Source organism: Anabrus simplex, chromosome 2 (genome assembly GCF_040414725.1).
Source record: "Anabrus simplex isolate iqAnaSimp1 chromosome 2, ASM4041472v1, whole genome shotgun sequence".
Taxonomy (NCBI): domain Eukaryota; kingdom Metazoa; phylum Arthropoda; class Insecta; order Orthoptera; family Tettigoniidae; genus Anabrus; species Anabrus simplex.
The window spans coordinates 228,398,128-228,411,926 of NC_090266.1; the positions used below are offsets into that span (position 1 = coordinate 228,398,128).

A 13,799-nucleotide genomic window follows, 5' to 3' on the forward strand; every position below is an offset into this window, starting at 1 on the left:
AAACTCGTTCGAAAATTTGTAATCAAACTTGTATAGGCTACATGTCTATGTCCTTTCTGTTTGCTAGTGGTTTGAAGACGGGGGAATGGGAAAATTAACTGCTGTGGCCTTAATTAAGTACAGGCTGGTTTGGAAATGCTTTTCTTTTCTTTCGTGTGGCTATTTCTAGCCGAGTGCAGCCCTAGTAAGGCAGACCCTCCGATGAGGGTGGGCGACATCTGCCATGTGTAGGTAACTGCATGTTATTGGTATTATTGTGGTGGAGGATAGTGTTATGTGTGGTATGTGAGTTGCAGGGATCTTGGGGACAGCACAAACACCCAGCCTCCAGGCCATTCGAATTAACCAATGAAGGTTAAAATCCCCGACCCGACCGGGAATCGAACCAGGTACCCTCTAAACCTAAAGCCAGTACGGTGACCATTCAGCCAACGAGTCAGACTTTGGAAATGGCAAACAGCAGAAAACCATCTTCTGGGCTGCGACAGAGCTATTCAGACTTACCATCTCCCGAACGGAGCTCACAGTTATGAAAACTGAACCTGTGTAATCCTTTCCAACAAGCTGTGCTAACATATTGTGTAATACCGTGATAAATGGTGACCGGCTATGTAACATAGCTACTGAGATATACCACTTCTTCTTCTCATTCCTATTCTTATTATTATTATTATTCTTGTGCCACTTTTCCCTACACCTTTGAGGTCACGGTCTGCGTGTTTCTGTGGTGGCTGGTGGTGTAGTGTGTTGTCTGAATATGAAGAGGAGAGTCCTGGAACAAACACGAACACCCAGTCGCCGAGACAAAAGAATTAATCAGGGGCGACTGAAATCCCCGCCACGGCCAGGAATCGAACCCAGAACATTCTGTACCGAAAGACTCAACGCTGACTATTCAGCCAAGGAGTATTGAGGCATAACACGGATTTGCAGTTAGTAGAACCTACTCCACTCCAGGAAGGCAACAGGGGAGCTACCTGGCATGACACACGTAAGTACCAGTCGAGGTAGTTGAACAATACGGCAGAGGATTCATCACATCGAGCACGAAGTCTCAGTAATAACTGCAGACCATCTGGCCGGGTTGCAGTCGCTTTGACAAACCCTCGATCCTTCAATGACCGTATGGACTGCATGCTTCTAACTTTCAAGCTTTGTATACTATGTAGAACTGCTGTACAGGCCCAACACAGTCACTACAGTCTATATTACCGAATAAACTCTACCGTAAGAAAATTCAGGCAAATAGACGTCCTTGCTCTTTCTCTAGAATACACAAATGGTAGTGTTTACAATGCCCATGAGTGATTGATATTTACCACTCAGTTCCTAACGTGAATGGTTGAAAAGTGATACTCAGTATTAAGCTTAATTATTCTTTAGAATGTTTTGACCAGGCTGTGGTACTTACCTCTGTCGTAGTCATAATATCCCATTTTGAAGTTCTCCCGACCAATTTTCCCATCTGTGAGCTGACCTAGACCTCTCCGAAGAAGTTCTCCATCCCAGTGGCCATCATATGTAGCGTCGAAGAACTCCCAGCCCGAGCCACGTTTGTCTCCTTGTGGCATCGAGTAACTTACGATGCCATCTGGAAACAGAGCACACTACTCACAATACCAGCACTAATATATAATTAGGTAGGCTTTTAGGGTACATGAATATAAATGTTTTAAATTAATATTGACAAAGAACAAAGTAATATTAACTTGACTGCTTTCACAAATTATAGCCTTGGCTTATACCGGGCGTTTATATTTACTTTTGAACTCAGTCTCCTTTCTATTATTTATCTGTCATTCCCTGTTCAAATTAATTCGCCCTTCCTATTCCTCATGTTATTTCTCACCTGTTTCACTTCGTACCGAGCCTCTATTCTAGCAATTTTCAACCCTTCCCCCTTTATGGGCTCCACCCGATTATAAAACAATCGTAATTTATTTTAAAAACCATCATATCCTTCATGAGCCTCCTTACCCCGGACTCAACGTCGTGAATGTACCTTCCGTACAGTATCATTAAAATAAAATTCCTTTGGACTGATTGAATGATTTCATGATGATTTTGATTATGCTTATTGTCTTGAGGAGCCAAACATCTAGGTCACCTGCCCGAAGGAATTGAGTAGGCAACTACTTCCAATCCATGCATCATGAAACTGGCTCTGATAGCAATTAGCATTTTTCCTGACAACACTAAATTTGCAAATATTGTAAATATACAAGAGAGATATTAGTAATGGAAAGACACATCTGAACATTTCGAATATACGTTAATATGTACGCCTAGTGTCTTATGACATAAGATTAACAACCACGTAAAACTGCGAGCTTCCCTTTCTATGTAAAAAATCCTTTGTCGGTCTATGTTGAATATGTGCTGGATAAAGAGAAGGAGCGACATACATTCTCCGGAAACTGCAGTTGTTCTTGTCCCATTCATTCGATTACGGCTCAGTAATATTTATTCAATAACTAGGAAGATACCAGTGCTTCGCTACGGTATTATACTGAAATTTATAACTGAATGCTAAACGTTTTATATATAATCCGACGAAATTAGCGATCTGACTCGTTTTTTGAGAGAATCCGCCAAAATTCGTGATCTGACGCGCTTTCTGAGAGATTAGGGCAAATTTCCTCACATTTCTCAATCTTTCTTTCCAGCAATCGATTTCGTACTTCCCGGGCTAGGTCCAGGTATTCCACCCGGTCACTTGGGTACCTAAATACTTGCCATCCTTTCCGATAAGCATTTTTAATATGGATCAAATCCTTGAGGAGATCCGGCGTGGTGTCGTCTTGGGTGCCTTGGTGGTACTGAACCCGCGGTCGGACTGCAATCGTAGTCATTACCCGGCCAGGACCCGTTTCCAGCGTGGTCCGCACAATTTGACGACGGTCCAGAACATTATTATTATTATTATTATTATTATTATTATTATTATTATTATTATTATTATTATTATTATTATTATTATTATTATTATTATTATAAAGAATCTTCGGAAGGGAGGGAAAAAGGAAATGGACAGTGTTTTGAGTAATTCAGGTGAACTCATAACAGATCCCAGAGAATCACTGGTCACTGGAGAGGTGGAAGGAATATTTTGAACGTCTTCTCAACGTACAAGGAAATATTTCTGGTGGTGTTGCGAACAGCCAAGCTCATGGGGAGGAGGAAAATGACGTTGGTGAAATTACGCTTGAGGAAGTGGAAAGGGTGGTAAATAAACTCCATTGTCATAAAGCAGCAGGAATAGATGAAATTGGACCTGAAATGGTGAAGTATAGTGGGAAGGCAGGGATGAAATGGCTTCATAGAGTAGTAAGATTAGCGTGGAGTGTTGGTAAGGTACCTTCAGATTGGACAAAACCAGTAATTGCACCTATCAATAAGCAAGGAAACAGGAAGGATTGCAACAACTATCGAGGTATCTCATTGATTAGTATACCAGGCAAAGTATTCACTGGCATCTTGGAAGGGAGGGTGCGATCAGTAGCTGAGAGTAAGTTGAATGAAACCCAGTGTGGTTTCAGACCACAGAGGGGCTGTCAGGATCAAATTTTCAGTACAAGCCAGGTAATTGAGAAATGCTACGAGAGGAATAGGCAGTTGTGTTTATGTTTCGTAGATCTAGAGCAAGCATATGACACGGTACCGAGGGAAAAGGTGTTCGCCATACTGGGGGACTATGGAATTAAATGTAGATTATTAAAATCAATCAAAGGCATTTATGTTGACAATTGGGCTTCAGTGAGAATTGATGGTAGAATGAGTTATTGGTTCAGGGTACTTACAGCGGTTAGACAAGACTGTGACCTTTCACCTTTGAAGTTCGTAGTTTACAGGTTATAAAGTGGCAGGGAGGGATTCAGTTAGGTGGAAATGTAGTAAGCAGTCTGGCCTATGCTGACGACTTGGTCTTGATGGCAGATTGTGCCGAAAGCCTGCTGTCTAATATCTTGGAACTTGAAAATTGATGCAATGAGTATGGTATGAAGAATAGCCTATCGACGACTAAATTGATGTAAGGATAGTAAGTGAGATCGAATCAAGGTGCAGTAAAGCTAATGCAGTGAGCTCGCAGTTGCGATCAACAGTATTCTGTAAGAAGGAAGTCAGCTCCCAGACGAAACTATCTTTACATCGGTCTGTTTTCACACCAACTTTGCTTTACGGGAGCGAAATCTGGGTGGACTCACGATATCTTATTCATAAGTTACAAGTAACAGACATGATAGTATCGAGAATGATTGCTGGTACAAACAGGTGGGAACAATGGCAAGAGGATACTCGGAATGAGGAGATAAAGGCTAATTTTGGAATGAACTTGATGGATGAAGCTGTACGCGTAAACCGGCTTCGGTGGTGGGGTCGTGTGAGGCGAATTTTTTTTTTTTTTTTTTTGCTAGTTGCTTTACGTCGCACCGACACAGATAGGTCTTGTGGCGACGATGGGATGGGAAAGGCCTAGGAGTTGGAAGGAAGTGGCCGTGGCCTTAATTAAGGTACAGCCCCAGCATTTGCCTGGTGTGAAAGTGGGAAACCACGGAAAACCATCTTCAGGGCTGCCGACAGTGGGGCTCGAACCCACGATCTCCCGGATGCAAGCTCACAGCCGCGCGCCTCTACGCGCACGGCCAACTCGCCCGGTGTGAGGCGAATAGAGGAGGATAGGTTGCCTAGGACAATAATGGACTCTGTTATGGAGGGTAAGAGAAGTAGAGGGAGACCAAGACGACAATGGTTAGACTCAGTTTCTAACGATTTAAAGATAAGATGTATAGAAGTAAATGAGGCCACGAGGATTTTGGCGACGTTTAGTAAATTCACAGAGGCTTGCAGACTGAACGCTGAGAGGCATAACAGTCTTTAATGATAATGTATGTATGTATGTATTATTAGGGTGGGTTATATTAGTTGAATTTAGGTTATTATTATTATTATTATTATTATTATTATTATTATTATTATTATTATTATTATTATTATTATTATTATTATTATTATTGATGTTCTGGACCCCACAGCAAGACGAAAGACCGCCACATGGCGGTAAATTACATCTGCTGCCACTGTCATTGCTGAAAATGGGACTAGCACCATTGTCGCGCGTAGGCAATTGCGCGGGATTTCTGGCAATACGAATGATATAGTTCCGTGCATTATTGACCCTATTATAGAGGTGAACAATTGCACGGTGAATGTCATTCCTATCGTTTATTTCAAATGTATTTAAATTTTTATTTATATGCCAGGAGAATCTACTGTAATCTAACTTTAAGTTCTCCAAAGGAAAAGATGGCTCTTGAAAACGAACCCAGGAAAGATTAAAAATGATCGGTTTATGATCAGAATAATTACATTATGAACAGTAAAATTAGTGGCCTCAACTCCTTTTTCACCCCACCGCCGATATGTTGATTCCCCCACCCAAAAAAGAAGGCGGGCTTCTTTATCTTTAAAGGAGATTCCAAAGACCAATGTTCACGCCTGTTACCTTCAGTTTTGGGATAAAAGTCCCCATAAAAAATTCACATTTCTTTACTTCCTTTCACACTCCCCCCCCCCCCCCCGCCCCGCCGATAACTTAAAATGTTCGGCAAAAATACTTGTTCCTTTAATAGTAAAGGATTTTCTAAATACCAAGTATCATGACTCTAATATCTTCAGTTTTTGAGATATGTGTCCTCATAAAGGAATTCAACTCATTTTCACCCCGCCCCAAGATGATTCCTCCCCAAAACGCGGTGTTTTCTTGTTTTGTTTTTAAAGGGGACCCAAATACCAATTTTCACGTCTGTAACAAGTTTAGTTTCTATTGGATGTACGTATACTCATAAAATTCATTCAATTAATTTTTTAATTCTTTCACCCCCCCCCCCCCCCCCCTTCTTCATTGGATTTTCCGAGAATACGTGTTTCTTTACTTTTAAAGCAGATTCCAAATACCAATTTTCACGTCTGCTAAATCTTGCGTATTTGAGATAATAGTATCTTCATGCAAATATTTCAATTCATTTTTCGATTCCCTCCCTTGAGTGGATTTCCAAAACAAAAAAGATGTATTTCGTTATTTTTAAATGAGATTCCAAATACCAAATTTCACGTCTTTAGTTTTTGAGATATCAGTAGGCCTATCCTAATTAAAAGAATTCAAGCCTATTTTCAGTCTCTTTTAACCCCCCCCCCACACACACACACACCAAAGTGGTTTTACCGAAAACAAAAAAATGAATGTTTCTTTATTTTTAATAGAGATAAAAAATACCATTTTTCACTTCTGTAACATGTTAAGTTTTTTAGATGAATAAGACCATTAGATACAGCTTTTATAAGAATGTCCATGCAACTAGTATGAAACTTACCATTCCAATAGCAGCCGTAAATCTCGACTCGCATGCACACAGTCCTTCGATGGTAACTATACGGGAGGAAGCGTATTTTGCTTGCCCAAACTGGAGGGTCTAGCTCGCGTTTTGATTCCAGATACGTGTTCGTATTGCCTTGAATGACCTGAAAAAGAAAGAATAACAATTGTTAGCCAATGTTGGTAATTCAACATAGATTAACTGCCATTCAAAATGTATAATAATGTCAAAAGTGCCAATACTGTTATTTCCACTGTTACTTCCTCTGTGACGCTTGGGCTATCCTGTGCACTTTGTGCAAATTAAGTCAGATAACCGGCGTGGTTGTAGTGTTTGTACCGGTGATTATGGGAGGATGCATACACAAATTATCCTCTTCAGTTATTAGTACTGGCTACCACCGTGGGGTCTCAATTAGAGCTGCATGATACTGTTAGGAATATTTTGTGTACGACTGGTCAGTGGATCCAAAATTCTATCACCGATCCTTACAGCGACAATTATGAAGCTACCTGATTAAAAAATGTTCTGGCGTGGACTAGTAAACTGATGATGGGATTTATCTTGCAAATTGCAGGCCAGCGAATCCTTACCTCTCCCTCCCAAGGAATCTAGGAAGTGGTCATTTGGCAAACGGACTACATTAGTTATAACGTCATAAGGAGACTGGATTTATAATTACTGTAATAGAGAATTTAATACGAGTATGTAAGTGACAGACGATAACCTAAATAAGGAATTAAAACACAATTACTTCGTTCCTTCAATGGATTACGTCGTCGGTGAAGGAAAAATACATCGTATCTCACAATGTTCTTCCTATCCATTAGTCCTTAAGACTTGTCACGCCTCCTAGCCACATATCGATATGCAGTCCTTCAGAACAATGTTCGTTGTGTTCATCATCCTATGAGCCGTATATACAGTATACTGTAGGAGCGTGTAAATAACGTCGCGCAAACATACGGTACGGTAGTTTAATTTTTCTTTACGTACCTGCATAGGTAAATGAAGACAAGGAAAATTGTTCCGATGGACTGCATATCCATATGTGGCTGGGAGGCGTGACCAATCTTAAGGAAATTAATGGATAGGAAGAGCACTGTGAGATACGAGGTTTTGTTTTTTCAACGATGATATGAGTATTCATGCTCTAGAAAGTATCAATTACACTGCTTCTAAGCATTTATTTGGCAACGTAAGTGACAGAGATGTATCCTCCTTGCACCTCGAAATACCGGTATGTGGCAATGTTGCCGGGAGAAATACTGACCCGAAATAAATGTAATCACTTCGAACGAAAATTCGTTGATGTAGTTCGTGCAATACTAAACCTTAAATGACAGAATATTTCTGGCCAGAAGATAAGCTGAAACATAATCACATAGCGATTTTTCTAGATGTAACGACAATTTACATTATACAGTGTGATTCAGCAGCCCCTTTCAATACTGTTTGCTCCAGCCCAACTAACGTGCACATGGTTGTAGGGGTGCTATTCCCTTGCAGACGTATTGAATGGTACTAATGTTAAGTGAGCACATTTTGCATACGATTCTGAAACCTAGCGAAATGTTATATCATCCGTTCTCAAAACATGACGCACCGGGCGAGTTGGCCGTGCGTGTAGAGGCGCGCGGCTGTGAGCTTGCATCCGGGAGATTGTAGGTTCGAATCCCACTATCGGCAGCCCTGAAAATGGTTTTCCGTGGTTTCCCATTTTCACACCAGGCAAATGCTGGGGCTGTACCTTAATTAAGGCCACGGCCGCTTCCTTCCAACTCCTAGGCCTTTCCTATCCTATCGTCGCCATAAGACCTATCTGTGTCGGTGCGACGTAAAGCCCCTAGCAAAAAAAAAATGACGCCTTGAAATCATGTAGCAGCGTCCTTTTACCATGTAACTATGTTAATGTGTCCTGCCTCTTGAGCGGGTGTAACGCAGAGGATAAGCTATGCATGAAAATAAGTAACAGTGGAGTAATTAATGTCTTAAACACTGAACCGAATGGCGTACGTACGCTGCTCTCGTCGTACTACCACCATGTTCCGTGCAGTGTAACGTAGCAGATATGGTTAAGCGTTCGCCTAGCAATCGACGGAATTTGCCAGCGGCGGTTCGAGTTCTGCATCGTTCCTATATTTTTGCATCGGTATGATGTTTGAATACGTAAACACAGGCACACGTATGCCACATTCAAACAATAGAATGACGCTGTTATTCATCTTGTGCCCAGCGTATACTCCGCTAGTTAGGGCCTGAATGTACTGTAATATCTGCTGTCATTCGGCATGTTTTCCACAGAGGAATACGTTGACATGCTCCTCATTTATGGGGAAGCAAGACAAAATGCGTGCGAGGCACTACGTCTATACCGGGAACGGTATCCCGACAAGCGACACGCGGCTGCTACGATATTCCGCCGTGTTGAAAAACACCTTTGGACAACAGGAGTGATTTCCAACTAGCCACCAGTCCGCGATAGCCCCGTTACATCGGGTGAAGCGGAAGGGGTCGTTCTGGAGGCAAATCGGAATAATCCACACATCAGTACAAGGGCTAACACTATCCTCCACCACAATAACAGGCAGATACCTACACATGGCAGATGCCGCCCACCCTCATCGGAGGGTCTGCCTTACAAGGGCTGCACTCGGCTAGAAATAGCCACACGAAATTATTATTATTAGTACAAGGGAGATTGCACGACAGGTGAACACCAGCCAGCCGTCCGTCTGGCGAATATATAAATTTCACCCATACCATCTTGAGCTACACCAAGAGTTCCATGGGCGGGAATTCGATGCTCGAATGGAGATCTGTCGATGGCTATTAGGCAGGCTGGACAATAATACAGTTCGTATCGCATACCTTGTCCTCGGACGAATCGCGCTTCCACAATAATGGGAACGTCAATCGCCACAACATGCATTATTGGAGTCCGGACAATCCTCACTGGGTGCGACAGGTGGCCCATGAAGTGCGTTGGGGAGAGAATGTTTGGTTTGTAATCTTGGGGGATCACCTGATTGGACATTTTTTTTTGCAAGTTGCTTTACGTCGCACCGACACAGATGGGTCCTATGGCGACGATGGGAGAGGAAAGGGCTAGGAACGGGAAGGAAGCGGCCGTGGCCTTAATTAAGGTACAGCCCCAGCATTTGCCCGGTGTGAAAATGGGAAACCACGGAAAACCATCTTCAGGGCTGCCGACAGTGGGGTTCGAACCCACTATCTCCCGAATACTGGATACTGACCGCATTTAAGCGACTGCAGCTATCGAGCTCGGTGACATTGTTTCTTTGAGGGCCATTGGACGAGCCCACACTACCAGCACTTCCTGCGTCAGGAACTCCCATTGCTGTTGGTGGATGTGTCCTTGCACGATCGTTTGACGATGTGGTTGCAACAGGATGGAGCTCCACCAGATTAGACTTTGCCCATTCGTAACCATCTGAACGAGGAACTGCCAGGGAAATGGGTAGGACGAGGAGGCCATATTTCTTGAGCCGCCAGATCACCGGAGTTAACGCCGCTAGACTTCTTCTTGTACGGACAATCGAAGAACTTCGTTTACACTCACGCGCCGGCAACTCATCACGGACGCCTGCCGAGCAATTACACCTGGAATGCTTCAGCGTCCAAGACGATCTATTGGACACCGGGCCCCAATGTGCATAAACCAAAACAGTCATCACCTCGAGCATTTGCTGAGATAAAATATTCTCAGGGCAGTTATGTTCCTATTATTTTCGGCCTGTACGTGTCCGGCCTGCCAACTAATCGGCCCTTCTTAGGGCCACAAACACATTCATTCACGCACAATTTGCATGAAAACGGGTACTGAACTTACATTGCGTACGGTACTTATTAAACAAATATTTTTGAAATGTGGAATCTTTGCCCCGGATTCGAACCTCCCAGCTGGCATGCAAGCCTACTCCGCTACGTCTTTACGAACTACACTACGGTTCCATACGGCGCACTGGGCAGCTTATAGCAAGTATTCGGTTTACTGCGGTCACAATATCAATTTAGTGTTTCGCCGGCGTGTCAGGTCCATATGATCCAGAAGGCACACGCATGTCTTCCAGTGTTTGATACGAGTATAACATTACTGCATCCCGTCATGGTAAGGCGGCAAATACTAAGATACCCGGATTTGTTTTCTTAGCATAGCGGCAGGGCGGATGTTTTCAGGACGAAATTATTATTGTGGGTTGCATAAAACTACATTGGAAGGGGCGGCTGAAACCGAGAAGCTGCAACATTCAGAGATTGGCATTTGAATCTCAAGTCCCTCAGTGGCTGTCCTTCGTAACACAGAAAAGTGATCGGCTGCAAATGTATATTCACTTGAGTGCAGGCACGACTGAAAGAAAGGAGCACATTACCACAGAATTTATTTAGCTCTTAATAAACGGCGTTTTATCTACGCTTTGGTAATAAACGGGTGCACTTATACCCTTACGTGCTTTTAGATTGAGTTTAAACAATAAAATTCGCTAAAAATTGCCCCAATCGCTGCTTGCCACTTTCCTAACAATACTGTAGAACTATCCCGCAAATTTATTGGCAACGTGGGGATTGGGCAAATTTATATTGCAGAATAAGAAAATTAATGTCCGCCTCTGTGGTGTTGTGGTTAGTGTGATTAGCTGCCACCCCCGGAGTCCCGGGTTCGATTCCCGGCTCTTCCACGAAATTTAAAAAGTGGTACGAGTGCTGGAACGGGGTCCACTCAGCCTCGGCAGGTCAACTGAGTAGAGGCGGGTTCGATTCCCACCTCAGCCATGCTGGAAATGGTTTTCCGTGGATTCCCAGTTCTCCTCCAGGCAAATGCCGGGATGGTACCTAACTTAGGACCACGGCCGCTTCCTTCCCTCTTCCTTGTCTATCCTTTCCAATCTTCCCATCCCCCCGCAAGCCCCTGTTCAGCATAGCAGGTGAGGCCGCCTGGGCGAGGTACTGGTCATTCTCTCCGGTTGTATCCTCCGACCCAACGTCTCACGCTCCACGACACTGCCCTTGAAGTGGTAGAGGTGGGATCCCTCGCTTAGTCCGAGGGAAAAGCCAACCCTGGAGGGTAAGCAGATTAAGAAGAAGAAAAAGACAATAAATATTTCATTACGAAATACAAAAGCACGGGAAGCGGTTTAAAACATTTGACGCTGGTTCTTCCGTACAAGAGGTGGCTCAGCTTTTGTGTCTCTAAGTGTACGCTATTTAAACTAGTGAGCCCAATATTAGAGTTACACTCCCTATCAGACGCCTCGCAACATAGGTTATCAAATACTTAGATCTCACATGTGCACAGGGCAAATAACCATACAGTTTCAAGTTCTAATGGGAATCAAGTATGCCAGTATAACATGCTTGCTATGAATCTTGCTTCTATGGGATGCGCCCCTCGCTATGCTCAGAATGGTCCATTTGCTGGCACGTAATAGCGCAGTTGTATCTCCGTTGACTTAAAACAAAGGTAGTTATGGTTTGTATATATAAACAATGATCGTAATGGTGCAATAATACAAGTACTGCGAGCAGACGTCGTATGCAACATACTAACACTATTCGAGAGTTTCTATACCGTTAATATCGGGATGTAGAACATCACCCTGTCCTGATTTGTTCTCGACTGATATCCATTTTCTTGGGCAATGATCTACGATCCAGAATAGTTTTTATTTCTTCTGCGCTGATACACGTACCTTGTGTACATCTAAATGCAAAATTTATAAGAAAATATGGCTTAAGCGTAAAAGTAGTATTTATAAACTTCATAGTCTGTATTTATAATTTGCATAAATTAACTCAGCAAGATATCTTGTTATTTATTGAATCACCCTCGTGATATATGATAAGGGTAAGGTAAGGGTTATTCTGCCCGAAGGCAGGTCCGAACCTCTGCAGAGGTGTTCCTGAGCCGGAGTTTACGTGCGGTAGGGTGGCCAGTTCCTTTCCGCTCCTCCATTCCCTTACCACCCCACCCCCCTCCACCAACAGCGCGTGTCAACCCATTCAACACCTAACCACGCCCAATGTTGCTTAACTTCGGAGATCTCACGGGATCCGGTGTTTCAACACGGCTACGGCCGTTGGTATATATGATAAAGGTACCATTAAACTCGACTGGTTATTAAGAGGAAAAAAGGAATGAATTATTAAATCACTGGAAAACACACCATCAATCATAAACTGCATACCAGATTGTTACGTAACATGTCCCTTCGACTGACATTCCTCTATCGTTTCCCATCGCAGTACGTGGAATATGTTTCCAAGTCATAGAAAATGAAATATGCCATTGCTATAACTTGTAAACTCGCGAGTACATAAGAATATGAATGACATATCACAAAAGAACTATAGGCCTCTGCTATGGACGAACAACACAGCACGCTACCACGGTAACTGTACGAGTATGACTAAGGGATATCCCTCAGAGATATGGCATAAAGTAACTAGTAACAGTAAAAACATGGAAAATGAAGAATAATATCAACCTAGCAAGACTTTTAACTGCAAGGAAGCACACGATCTTGGTGATGTACTGCTTGTTAACGACAAATACTGTCAGTCAGAGCAAAGGTAATAAAGGTGGAAAAGTCACGTGAATCGCTCACGTGCCATGGAGAGCAATGTACACATGATATCTATTACGGATGGTTGATATCCGCACGTAACTTGCAACAAGGACAGGACAGATTAGAAAAAGAAAGGCACAAGTTTATTGCAGATATTCAGTGGAAATGTTGCTGCATAGACTGCATATATAAACCATACAATTCCCTAACTGAAACATATTTTTATACGCACCTCCAAAGTGTACGACAAGAACAAACTAAAATGTAATTATATATCGTCACTGCGCTTGTAAAAACAACTATGTGAAATATTTTATCTTAGAACTTCGGCCGGTAAGGTTCTGTCATCGAAGGTTTAATACTGTGTGAATATTGTCTCTTCACAATGTATGCGCTGAGGGTCAGTATTTCTCCACAAGTACGAACACATAGCGGTTTACGCAGGCGAAACGACGATATATTTGTGCTCTTGTCGTACGGATAATTCATAGAATTCTGAATTATTATGATTAAGTTTATGTTTATCTCTCCTTTTCTGCTTTCCAAAGAATATATCACATAATAGAAATACATACATACGGTAAAGGTATCCAGGAAACAATTTTGACAATTATGTCCTTGAAGAGGCTGTAGATGAAAATGATAATTTAATTATGCATTGAGAGTTTTACGTAGGGATAAGGACTTTAGAATTAATTATACGGTATGACCCCATTGAAATGGTCATTATTCAAGGATATGACCGGAACAATCATATGAAGCAAATAATTCATACGGACATATGCCCTATTCCGAATGGTTTCCGAAAAGAATATATTTAACGTACATTTGTTTTGGG

The 13,799-nt window shown here is 42.5% G+C and overlaps 1 protein-coding gene across 1 annotated transcript in view; it reads right to left on the reverse strand.

Annotated features, from left to right (window-relative positions):
- Positions 1-13,799, reverse strand: part of LOC136864018 (discoidin domain-containing receptor 2) — a 1,053,752-nt gene that overhangs the window by 257,934 nt on the left and 782,019 nt on the right. Inside the window, exons 6-7 of the mRNA XM_067140517.2 lie at positions 6,372-6,519; positions 1,412-1,591 (exon numbers count right to left, since the gene is read on the reverse strand). Coding sequence (XP_066996618.1) covers positions 1,412-1,591; positions 6,372-6,519 — 328 coding nt within the window. The remainder of the gene's footprint in view (positions 1-1,411; positions 1,592-6,371; positions 6,520-13,799) is intronic.